The sequence below is a fragment of the Fundulus heteroclitus genome, unplaced genomic scaffold, assembly GCF_011125445.2.
Source record: "Fundulus heteroclitus isolate FHET01 unplaced genomic scaffold, MU-UCD_Fhet_4.1 scaffold_42, whole genome shotgun sequence".
NCBI classification, from domain to species: Eukaryota; Metazoa; Chordata; class Actinopteri; order Cyprinodontiformes; family Fundulidae; genus Fundulus; species Fundulus heteroclitus.
The window spans coordinates 1,381,762-1,394,832 of NW_023396835.1; the positions used below are offsets into that span (position 1 = coordinate 1,381,762).

Here is a 13,071-nt window from a genome sequence, read left to right on the forward strand (position 1 = left end):
GCCCTCTAATGCGTTTCACTGGTCCTACCACACCGCAGGTTTGGGAGAGTCGTTCAGTTCTTATTCCGTCTGTTCTGGCTCGCCATCCAGTTCTATGGATCTCGTCACTCCAACAGATGCTTGGAATCAGCCCGATGGCTATCCTACGCTGGTATCCTTTTTATTGTGGACCATTGGTGTCGCTGATGCCTCTCCCTCAGCGTTAAGAGTCACCAAGTCTTATCTCAGAAAAAAAACCTGACCTGTAGGCCAGGCCACATTCATTCATTTATTCCGTAAATTAAAATACTACAGGCCATAATTCCTTAATTAAAATAAATAACACAAATATGACCTATATATCAATTTAAATGAATTAACAAAAATAGGTAATTCTCATTTCAGTCTTACTTCAACAGTGTAAATGAAATAAAATACTCAAATTACCCTCTCCTTTCATACAATACACATACCACTTTCGATAAAAGATATTCACAAATAATAGCCTAGTAATTTATCTGAACTACCCTGACATGTTAGGACTTAGAAAATTCGTCAGCTCTGTTAGCTGAGTTCAATGATAGTTCATCCTGGCTGCTACGCTAACGGCTAACGCATATGGTATCAACATTAGCAGTTAGCGGCTAATTAGCGCTGACGTTAGCACACGTTTATTCGGTGTTACACCGCTCAAAGTGCATATTAAACTCACCGCCGAGTAGGCAACATCAAATATGAATCCTGGAATTTGCTTGCGAGGTTTTTTTCAACCGCTAAGTTTACGTATCAACTTTTTTTTTCTTTTTTTTCCGAAGAAGAGAGCCTCTCGTGCAACCGCAACATGTGTTCTCCTTCCAACTATCTCTCAGAGCGCTGTGCGCAGCCGCAGTACTGAGACGCGCCCGCCTCTCCCAGTGCTGTACGGCTGAGTTAACCCCATAAATGCCAGCTCTCTCTCTCTCTCACACATTCAGACAAACTAAACAACATGCTTTTACGTCTAACAGCTTATGAAGCCTGGGCTACATCTGTGTTATGAGTCCAGTCCAGATTATTGTTGACGTGAACACCCAGGTATTTGAAACTCTCCACGGTTTCTATGTCCTTCCCCTGGATGTTCACGGGGGAATGAGGTGGGGGTCTTCTCCTGAAGTCAATCACCATCTCCTTGGTCTTACTGGTGTTTAGACACAGGTGGTTCTTCTCACACTAGTCCACAAAATCCATGATGACCGAACGGTTCTCCAGCTGGTTCCCCTCAGACACACAGCCCACAATGGCCGAGTCATCAGAGAACTTCTGAAGATGGTTTGCATGTTTTTATAAGTTTTACTTTAGAACTGCTTCAACCAGAAGCTACAGTAACTGGGACAGTAAGAAGGAGCTTGAGTGCAATGCTTAAACTTGGATCCAGGTCAACAATGTTCTCCTTCTAGATGGGATTTAGCATCTCTGATGGTGGGAAGGTGTGTGTGGGGAAGGAGTGAACTGCCCCCTCTACCTCCAACCTCAGGTCCTGAGCTTCAACATCTTCTGCTGCCTGCTCTGATTTGTGGCAGCATTCAAAGAGCCTCCCTTAATCCTTCCTGCTTTTCTTCTGCTGCTTGGAGTACAGAAATCCATGAAGCTGGGAAAAGCTTTCTGTGAGAGTGACCAGAGCTTTATCCATAGAGGAAGAACAACTTCTCCTTTGAAGATCTCTTCTGCTGTACCCTGTGTTTCCTCTTCTCCTTGATATTCAAACTGTCTCTGGCCAACTCATTTCTACCTCAATCTCCTGTGTGATTTCACTGGCATCTGTTTTCATGGAGCTGAATCCCATTTATCTGAATTCCTGTAAGAAGCCTGTAACTGTGTTGATTTCTCTCCTCAGTGTATCTACAAACACTGCTGGACTCTGCAGAAGCTTGCTGACTTTACTGATGTTGTACATGTTGTACACTTACCAGGAGAGGCCATGTCTGCATCTCCTTGAAGATCCCTCTGGCTGATGAGGCAACTTCTGCATCCCTCTTTTCCTTGGCATGGTCTTCTAGTTCAGTCAACGTCTTTAGGATGTCAGGAAACTGATGACGGACCGCTTTGACAGCTTCAATGAGACATTCCCACCTGGTAGACAGTGCTTTTAGGGTGAAGGTCTTGACATGGTCTTTAAGGATTGTCCAGCAGAGTACTGAGGAGCTGAAGAGGGAGCAGAGACGCTGCAACAGCCCAAAGAAACTGGCCGATGCCACAGATGACTTGGCAGCATCACCAACAACACGGTTTAGTGTGTGACCAGCACAGGGAACACATAATGCCTCGCTGTAGAGATCTAGCACTCTCCTCTGGACCCCCTGGTTCTTACCCTGCATATTGCTGCCATTATCATATGACTGGCCATAACAGTTAGCAAAGACCAAGCCTAGTTTTTCTAGGTGCCCTAAAAATGCCTGTGGTATCAGGGGCCAACAAAATCTTCATGGACAGTGATGCCTTTTTTTTTAAAAAAATCACAGTTTACGATTCACAGCCCCACTGAGAGCTGCTGGTTGTGACTCTAATCGGTTATACATACTATTATTATTGAACAATGTTGGGCTTTATTTACTCTACCAACAATTCCATCTGTTGTGCACTTGGCCACAAGTGAGATGACTTCATGTTGGATCCGACTACTCAGGTGGTTCTTTCAGCTTCTTGCCTGGTCAGAGAGACGAGCTCATAGCTGCAGCATCTCTGGGCGTCTTTCTCCATCTCCTGTCCACAAACAAACTAAATTGGGCAGCAAAAAAACAAAAAACATTTCTTCACAAAGCTGTGTCTCTGCTGCCCACGAGCAAAGACACTCAGGAGACACTGAACTCATGTCTTGGGGGGAAATATAGCAGTTCTTTCTCCACAGATTGACCAATAAAATCACAGCAAAAATCTGTCACTCACCCCCAACCAGAGCGCCGTTAACTTGCATCAACATGAGCTGCGACCCTTGACCCCTCTCACTTAATAAACTCATGGTTCTGTTGAAACGACTCAAACTCTGTTCATCCACAACACTTCAGATCCAGATGCAGCTGCATTTAAAAGGTTTCAGGTAAAGAAAACCAGCAGCTTCAGTCATGCAGTGATGTTGGAGGAAAAGTCATTCTGAGAGCTGCTATCCTGAAGCTTTGCTCCAACACACCTGGATCAGACCACACATGGGTTTAAACGGCACCCTGTGGTTAAATGCATGCATTTTTAATATTGTTCAGTATTTATTTAAGCAAAATCAACATGATGAAGTCCAGATTAACTCCTAGTTGAGAGAGGAAGTATTCATCTGCCGTGTCTTGTTTCAGAGCTATATTCAGTCAGTGGTAATTGTTTTAGAACATGAAGCATTTTAATTTACCTGAAGGGAATTTAACTAAAAAACCTGAGATCATTTTAAATTCAAACAAATTATTACTTTTATTAGTTACTCCCCAGATGTCTGATTATGCTCAGATTATCAGGAAATACACATTAAAATGACCCTTTGTGACACTACACTGAGGAAAACATCAGTTTAAGGTTTTTAGTCAAAATTTGAAAATGTGAGGAGTGTCTTGATGCTGAAGCAGATAAGATCTTTTCTTTTGTCCTTCATCAAGAACATACTCTCCTTACACTTAGATTCTATTTTTGTAAAGTCTGAAAAAAATCTTCTATTAAAATCTCAACAAAAAAAAACATATCTGGAAAAAAACTTTTTAGAAACATTAAATATTTAAACAGTTTATTGCGAACCAGTAGGTCAAAGGTTAGATTTACAGCCCTGCTCCTTATCCTGCAGGCTGTAAAACCTGATAACCCTCCCTGTTCTTCCTGCTCTCAGACACACCTTGAAGCTGGTGGAGCAACATCTGCTGGAGCTGAAAGCTGATTGGCTGCAGCCTATCTGCTCTGACACGTGATTCGTAGATCAGAGCTCAGAGCTGTTGCTGTTTTCAGGAAGTGAAACTCACACAGTCACTGTGACCGAGAGGAGAAATGGAGCAGAACCTGCTGGACCGAGAAACCTTCTCCTGCTCGATCTGTCTGGATCTACTGAAGGATCCGGTGACTATTCCCTGTGGACACAGCTACTGTATGAAGTGTATTAAAAACTTCTGGGATGAAGAGGATCACAAAGGAATCCACAGCTGCCCTCAGTGCAGGAAAACTTTTCTACCGAGGCCTGAGCTGAGTAAAAACACCATGTTAGCAGCTTTAGTGGAGCAGCTGAAGAAGACTGGACTCCAAGCTGCTCCTGCTGATCTCTGCTATGCTGGACCTGAAGATGTGGCCTGTGATTCCTGCTCTGGAAGAAAACTGAAAGCCATCAAGTCCTGTTTAGTCTGTCTGGCCTCTTTCTGTGAGAAACACCTTCAGCCTCATTATGATGTGGCTCCACTAAAGAAACACAAGCTGGTGGAGCCCTCCAAGAACCTCCAGGAGAACATCTGCTCTCGTCATGATGAGGTGATGAAGATGTTCTGTCGTACTGATCAGAAGTGTATCTGTCTTATCTGTTTAATGGATGAACATAAAGGCCACGACACAGTGTCAGCTGCAGCAGAAAGGACTGAGAGGCAGAGAGAGCTGGAGGTGAGACGAGAAAACATCCAGCAGAGAATCCAGGACAGAGAGAAAGATGTGAAGCTGCTTCAACAGGAGCTGGAGGCCATCAAGCACTCTGCTGATAAAACAGTGGAGGACAGTGAGAAGATCTTCACTCAGCTGATCCGTCTCATCCAGAAAAGAAGCTCTGATGTGAAGCAGCAGATCAGATCCCAGCAGGAAACTGAAGGGAGTCGAGTCAAAGAGCTTCAGGAGAAGCTGGAGCAGGAGATCACTGAGCTGAAGAGGAAAGACGCTGAGCTGAAGCAGCTCTCAGACACAGAGGATCACAACCAGTTTCTCCACAACTACCCCTCACTGTCAGCACTCAGTGAGTCTACACACTCATCCAGCATCAAGATCCGTCCTCTGAGCTACTTTGAGGATGTGACAGCAGCTGTGTCAGAGCTCAGAGATCAACTACAGGACATCCTGAGAGACGCATGGACAAACATCTCACTGAGACTCACTGAGGTGGATGTTTCACTGTCAGAACCAGAACCAAAGAGCAGAGCTGGATTCTTGAGATATTCATGTGAAATCACTCTGGATCCAAACACAGCACACAGTCGTCTGTTACTATCAGAGGGGAACAGGAAGGTGACAAGGATGAAACAACCTCAGTCTTATTCTAGTCATCCAGACAGATTCACTGGTTGGTTTCAGGTTCTGAGTAGAGAGAGTCTGACTGGACGTTGTTACTGGGAGGTGGAGTGGAGAGGGAGAGTTATAGTAGCAGTCGCATACAAGAATATCAGCAGAGCAGGAAGTGGGAATGAATGTGGATTTGGACGAAATGACAAATCTTGGGCATTAGATTGTTACCAAGAAGGTTATAAATTTGGTCACAACAACATCTGGACCTCCATCTCAGGTCCTGGTTCCTCCAGAGTAGGAGTGTACCTGGATCACAGAGCAGGTATTCTGTCCTTCTACAGCGTCTCTGAAACCATGACTCTCCTCCACAGAGTCCAGACCACCTTCACTCAGCCGCTACATGCTGGAGTTTCTCTTTATTATGGAGGTTCTGCTGAGTTCTGTAAACCCAAATAGACAGAATCCACTGAAGGTTCAATGAATTTGATTCTGTTTTTTAAATCTCCAGCAGATTATTTTCTTGATGGTTGTTGTTTTATGTCTAAACTGCTCAGAAATCAATAGTCAGAGATTGTCAGCACTTGTTTTTCTTCAGAATTGATGTTCTGGTTCTGTTGGGTTTGTTCATTTCTCATCATTGTTTTCTAAACCAGCTGATCAGCACCAGAATATTTGCTGTTTTTACTCCTTGTTGCTTTTGGCAGCAAAGACTGTGAACTCAGTAATAAAATGTGTTGGTTACCTTGACTCTTTCGGGGGTTTTTTTGTCCAGAAATCAGTGAATTATGTGACCCATACGAGTTCTAAAATGCTACCAAACAATCCCCTCTGTCACTGTAATTTTTGTGGGGTGCAAAAATCAATCACTTTATTAAAACACTTTGTTTTAATATTTAAGTAAACAAAAGTTAAGCATCTCTTTCCTGATCCTCCCAGTTTCTCCTGCTCACCATGTGGACCTCTGCAGAAACATCTCCATGTTCTAATCTCCATCAGGACGCTGTCCTCCGTTCTCACAGAAGGATTCACTGCAGAAAAGCTTTTTATCGTGGTCTGATGGTGCTGTTATCACCGTACCCTGGGGCATCTCCAGACTGTAACCTGTGTGATGCTTCAGAGGTGCTTTTGGATCAGGAGACGGCCGTGGTGAACCTAGAACCTGCTTCCAGCTCCTTCACCCTCCCTGAAGAACAGAGCCGTGCAGAGACCACTGAAGGAGCAGGTGCTCAGAGTAAAAAAGGGATTCTAGAGCTGAATATTAGTACAAATATCACATCTTTACAGTTCAATGTACCATTATGTATTATAAAATAGTTACAAGAGTTATACCATAGATTCAAATCTAGAGGAAATGATAGAACACAACACCACACATAGGTTTGGTCATTATTTTATTACAGTCAGAATTTAACTCTGCAGGACTGCTTTGATTACAGAGAGGTCATTAGAAACCTAGACCATCGAACATATTCTGGTTTTACACAACTGCTCTGCTAAAAAGATAAACAGAGTGGCCACAATAAAGCCTGATAATGAACTGTATTAAGATAGATAAGCTAGGCTTTATTGATCTCACATCGGAGAAATTCACTTGTCACATCGGCTCAGTAATCAATAATCAGAAGAAAGTGCCAAGAGTAGGAAAAGGTGCATCAGTTATATACAGTGTCCTCATATATACAGTGGATGAAAAAAAGAAAATAAGAAAAATAAGAATAAAAATACAAAACAAAATAGGAATAAAGGCAGATGATGTCATGTACAATCACGGTGACTTATATACATGTATTGACATATATTCACGTGGTGATAGCAGCAGGAGTCACTTCTTTCAGGATTATTGCACATTAGTTATTACAGTTATAGTTACAGTTGTGGTCACAGTCATAGTGCAGCATTGTAAAATCTGATAGCAGCAGGGATGAATGACCTGCGGTAGCGCTCCTTTTTACAGACAGGATGTCTAAGTCTTGCACTAAAGGAGCTGCTCAGCTCCTCTACAGTCTGGTGCAGGGGGTGGAAGGTGTTGTCCATGATGGATGTGAGCTTGGACAACATCCTCCTCTCAGCTACTTCCTCCACTGAGTCCAGAGAGCAGCCTAGAACAGAAGTGACCTTCCTCACCAGCTTATTCAGCCTCTTTCTGTCCTGCTCTGTGCTGCCAGGAGCCCAGCAGACGACAGCGTAGAGGAGGGCTGAGGCCACCACAGAGTCATAGAAGGTCTTAAGCAGAGGCCGGCTCACTCCAAAGGACCTCAGCCTCCTCAGGAGGTGGAGGCGGCTCTGGCCCTTCTTATACAGAGCGTCTGTGTTATGAGTCCAGTCCAGTTTATTGTTGACGTGAACACCCAGGTATTTGAAACTCTCCACAGTTTCTATGTCCTTCCCCTGGATGTTCACAGGTGAGTGAGGTGGGGGTCTTCTCCTGAAGTCGATCACCATCTCCTTGGTCTTACTGGTGTTTAGACACAGGTGGTTCTTCTCACACCAGTCCACAAAGTTCATGATGACCGACCGGTACTCCAGCTGGTTCCCCTCAGACACACAGCCCACGATGGCCGAGTCATCAGAGAACGTCTGAAGGTGGTGTGCATGTTTTTATAAGTTTTACTTTAGAACAGCTTCAACCAGAAGCTACAGTGACTGTGAGAGTAAGAAGGAGCCTGAGTGCAATGCTTAAACTTGGATCCAGGTCAACAATGTTCTCCTTCTAGATGGGATTTAGCATCTCTGATGGTGGGAAGGTGTGTGTGGGGAAGGAGTGAACTGCCCCCTCTACCTCCAACCTCAGGTCCTGAGCTTCAACATCTTCTGCTGCCTGCTCTGATTTGTGGCAGCATTCAAAGAGCCTCCCTTAATCCTTCCTGCTTTTCTTCTGCTGCTTGGAGTACAGAAATCCATGAAGCTGGGAAAAGCTTTCTGTTAGAGTGACCAGAGCTTTATCCATAGAGGAAGAACAACTTCTCCTTTGAAGATCTCTTCTGCTGTACCCTGTGTTTCCTCTTCTCCTTGATATTCAAACTGTCTCTGGCCAACTCATTTCTACCTCAGTCTCCTGTGTGATTTCACTGGCATCTGTTTTCATGGAGCTGAATCCCATTTATCTGAATTCCTGTAAGAAGCCTGCTGTAACTGTGTTGATTTCTCTCCTCAGTGTATCTACAAACACTGCTGGACTCTGCAGAAGCTTGCTGACTTTACTGATGTTGTACATGTTGTACACTTACCAGGAGAGGCCATGTCTGCATCTCCTTGAAGATCCCTCTGGCTGAGGAGGCAACTTCTGCATCCCTCTTTTCCTTGGCATGGTCTTCTAGTTCAGTCAACGTCTTTAGGATGTCAGGAAACTGATGACGGACCGCTTTGACAGCTTCAATGAGACATTCCCACCTGGTAGACAGTGCTTTTAGGGTGAAGGTCTTGACATGGTCTTTAAGGATTGTCCAGCAGAGTACTGAGGAGCTGAAGAGAGAGTAGAGACGCTGCAACAGCCCAAAGAAACTGGCCGATGCCACAGATGACTTGGCAGCATCACCAACAACACGGTTTAGTGTGTGACTAGCACAGGGAACACATAATGCCTCGCTGTAGAGATCTAGCACTCTCCTCTGGACCCCCTGGTTCTTACCCTGCATATTGCTGCCATTATCATATGACTGGCCATAACAGTTAGCAAAGACCAAGCCTAGTTTTTCTAGGTGCCCTAAAAATGCCTGTGGTATCAGGGGCCAACAAAATCTTCATGGACAGTGATGCTTTTTTTTTTAAATCACAGTTTACGATTCACAGCCCCACTGAGAGCTGCTGGTTGTGACTCTAATCGGTTGTACATACTATTGTTATTGAACAATGGTTGGCTTTATTTACTCTATCAACAATTCCATCTGTTGTGCACTTGGCAACAAGTGAGATGACTTCATGTTGGATGCGACTACTCAGGTGGTTCTTTCAGCTTCTTGCCTGGTCAGAGAGACGAGCTCATAGCTGCAGCATCTCTGGGCGTCTTTCTCCATCTCCTGTCCAGAAAAAAACTAAATTGGGCAGCAAGAAAAACAAAAAAACATTTCTTCACAAAGCTGTGTCTCTGCTGCCCACGAGCAAAGACACTCAGGAGACACTGAACTCATGTCTTGGGGGGAAATATTGCAGTTCATTCTCCACAGATTGATCATAAAATCACAGCAAAAATCTGTCACTCACCCCCAACCAGAGCGCCGTTAACTTGCATCAACATGAGCTGCGACCCTTGACCCCTCTCACTTAATAAACTCATCGTTCTGTTGAAACGACTCAAACTCTGTTCATCCACAACACTTCAGATCCAGATGCAGCTGCATTTAAAAGGTTTCAGGTAAAGAAAACCAGCAGCTTCAGTCATGCAGTGATGTTGGAGGAAAAGTCATTCTGAGAGCTGCTATCCTGAAGCTTTGCTCCAACACACCTGGATCAGACCACACATGGGTTTAAACGGCACCCTGTGGTTAAATGCATGCATTTTTAATATTGTTCAGTATTTATTTAAGCAAAATCAACATGATGAAGTCCAGATTAACTCCTAATTGAGACAGAAAGTAATCATCTGGCGTGTGTCTTTTTTCAGAGCTATATTCAGTCAGTGGTAATTGTTTTAGAACATGAAGCTTTTTTTTACCTGAAGGGAATTTAACTAAAAAACCTGAGATCATTTTAAATTCAACCAAATTATTACTTTTATTAGTTAATCCCCAGATGTCTGATTATGCTCAGATTATCTGGAAATACACATTAAAATGACCCTTTGTGACGCTACACTGAGGAAAATATCAGTTTAAAGGTTTTTAGTCAAAATTTGAAATTATGAGGAGTGTCTTTATGCTGAAGCAGATAAGATCTTTTCTTTTGTCCTTCATCAAGAACATACTCTCCTTACACTTAGATTCTATTTTTGTAAAGTCTGAAAAAAAATCTTCTTATAAAACCTCAACAAAAAAAAATAATCTGAAAAAAACGTTTTAGAAACATTAATATTTAAACAGTTTATTGTGAACCAGTAGGTCAAAGGTCAGACAAACAGCTCTGCTCCTTATCCTGCAGGCTGTAAAACCTGATAACCCTCCCTGTTCTTCCTGCTCTCAGACACACCTTGAAGCTGGTGGAGCAACATCTGCTGGAGGTGAAAGCTGATTGGCTGCAGCCTCTCTGCTCTGACACGTGATTCGTAGATCAGAGCTCAGAGCTGTTGCTGTTTTCAGGAAATGAAACTCACACAGTCACTGTGACCGAGAGGAGAAGTGGAGCAGAACCAGCTGGACCGAGAAACCTTGTCCTGTTCGATCTGTCTGGATCTACTGAAGGATCCGGTGGCTATTCCCTGTGGACACAGCTACTGTATGAAGTGTATTAAAAACTTCTGGGATGAAGAGGATCACAAAGGAATCCACAGCTGCCCTCAGTGCAGGAAAACTTTTCTACCGAGGCCTGAGCTGAGTAAAAACACCATGTTAGCAGCTTTAGTGGAGCAGCTGAAGAAGACTGGACTCCAAGCTGCTCCTGCTGATCTCTGCTATGCTGGACCTGAAGATGTGGCCTGTGATTTCTGCTCTGGAAAAAAACTGAAAGCCATCAAGTCCTGTTTAGTCTGTCTGGCCTCTTTCTGTGAGAAACACCTTCAACCTCATTATGATGTGGCTCCACTAAAGAAACACAAGCTGGTGGAGCCCTCCAAGAACCTCCAGGAGAACATCTGCTCTCGTCATGATGAGGTGATGAAGATGTTCTGTCGTACTGATCAGAAGTGTATCTGTCTTATCTGTTTAATGGATGAACATAAAGGCCATGACACAGTGTCAGCTGCAGCAGAAAGGACTGAGAGGCAGAGAGAGCTGGAGGTGAGACGAGAAAACATCCAGCAGAGAATCCAGGACAGAGAGAAAGATGTGAAGCTGCTTCAACAGGAGCTGGAGGCCATCAAGCACTCTGCTGATAAAACAGTGGAGGACAGTGAGAAGATCTTCACTCAGCTGATCCGTCTCATCCAGAAAAGAAGCTCTGATGTGAAGCAGCAGATCAGATCCCAGCAGGAAACTGAAGGGAGTCGAGTCAAAGAGCTTCAGGAGAAGCTGGAGCAGGAGATCACTGAGCTGAAGAGGAAAGACGCTGAGCTGAAGCAGCTCTCAGACACAGAGGATCACAACCAGTTTCTCCACAACTACCCCTCACTGTCAGCACTCAGTGAGTCTACACACTCATCCAGCATCAAGATCCGTCCTCTGAGCTACTTTGAGGATGTGACAGCAGCTGTGTCAGAGCTCAGAGATCAACTACAGGACATCCTGAGAGACGCATGGACAAACATCTCACTGAGACTCACTGAGGTGGATGTTTCACTGTCAGAACCAGAACCAAAGAGCAGAGCTGGATTCTTGAGATATTCATGTGAAATCACACTGGATCCAAACACAGCATACAGTCTTCTGTTACTATCAGAGGGGAACAGGAAGGTGACAGTGATGAAACAACCTCAGTCTTATTCTAGTCATCCAGACAGATTCACTTATTATCTTCAGGTTCTGAGTAGAGAGAGTCTGACTGGACGTTGTTACTGGGAGGTGGAGAGGAGAGGGGAAGTTTCTGTAGCAGTCGCATACAAAAATATCAGCAGAGCAGGAAGAGGGAATGAATGTAGATTTGGACGTAATGACAAATCTTGGGCATTAAATTGTTACCAAGGAGGTTATCAATTTGGTCACAACAACATCTGGACCTCCATCTCAGGTCCTGGTTCCTCCAGAGTAGGAGTGTACCTGGATCACAGAGCAGGTATTCTGTCCTTCTACAGCGTCTCTGAAACCATGACTCTCATCCACAGAGTCCAGACCACCTTCACTCAGCCGCTACATGCTGGAGTTTGGGTTTACTATTGGCTCATTGGAGGTTCTGCTGAGTTCTGTAAACCCAAATAGACAGAATCCACTGAAGGTTCAGTGAGTTTGATTCTGGTTTTTAAATCTCCAGCAGATTATTTTCTTGATTGTTGTTTTATGTCTAAACTGCACAAATATCAATAGTCAGAGATTATCAGCACTTGTTTTCCTTCAGAATTGATGTTCTGGTTCTGTTGGGTTTGTTCATTTCTCATCATTGTTTTCTAAACCAGCTGATCAGCACCAGAATATTTGTAAAGTTTTTCCCTCCTTGTTGCTTTCAGCAGCAAACACTGTGAACTCACTAATAAAATGTTTTGGGTACTTTGACTTTTTCGTTTTGTTGTCATCTCAACCCAAATAAATATTTTTGAAACCATGGTATTTATAATTTAAACTGAATTACTTCACACAGACGAACAACAATTCAGTCACATACAAACACACATGCAGGCCTGTTTTTTCTCACTGTTACACACATCTGTGGTCTTTCATTTTTGAAACGTTTAGACTCAGAGCCAATGCTGAAATATATTGTTTTTTTAATATCTTAAGCAGATTACTTACTATCGTCGTTATTCGACTTACACGCGGTTTTACGCTTCAACTCCATAAGAATACATCTCTTTATCTCGCAGACACTTGGACTCGTATCCATTTTTTTATATTATACGTCGATATTCAGCGTACCTTTTCCAGCTATTAATGACAGAAGTGTAACTGGTCCATCCCCAAAACGCGTTCCCCGTGTAACGCTGCATCTCTTTTAGGTTAGTTTTTACTGAATATAAATAATGAATATAATTCATTATTTCTATTTGCTGTTATGTATTACTGTGTTGTAGGTACATTTGTGCAGATTTTCCTCTCTTATTTTAACATTTCTCGCAGTATTTTAAATGAGGTTTAGGTTTGAATCTGACGCCCCAGAATCGTCCAGAGACCAGGAGCCACTCCTCGTCCCTTGAATCCGTTCGGGGTATCAGAGCCA

General features: G+C 43.5%; 1 protein-coding gene across 1 annotated transcript; it reads left to right on the forward strand.

Moving 5' to 3' along the window:
• Window positions 1-3,771: 3,771 nt before the first annotated feature.
• LOC118560317 (tripartite motif-containing protein 16-like) lies at window positions 3,772-12,331 on the forward strand. The gene is made up of 2 exons (XM_036131239.1): window positions 3,772-5,605; window positions 12,091-12,331. Exons 1-2 carry the CDS (start codon window positions 3,973-3,975, stop codon window positions 12,117-12,119), a joined length of 1,662 nt encoding a protein of 553 aa, XP_035987132.1. The 5' UTR covers window positions 3,772-3,972; the 3' UTR covers window positions 12,120-12,331.
• Window positions 12,332-13,071: the final 740 nt, after the last annotated feature.

Excerpts from the sequence above, each read along its gene's own strand:
- LOC118560317 (XM_036131239.1), top strand. The coding sequence starts at position 3,973 with ATGGAGCAGAACCTGCTGGACCGAGAAACCTTCTCCTGCTCGATCTGT. Across the intron at positions 5,606-12,090 it reads AGTTTCTCTTTATTATGGAG|GTTCTGCTGAGTTCTGTAAA; the intron begins GTTCTGCTGAGT and ends GGCTCATTGGAG.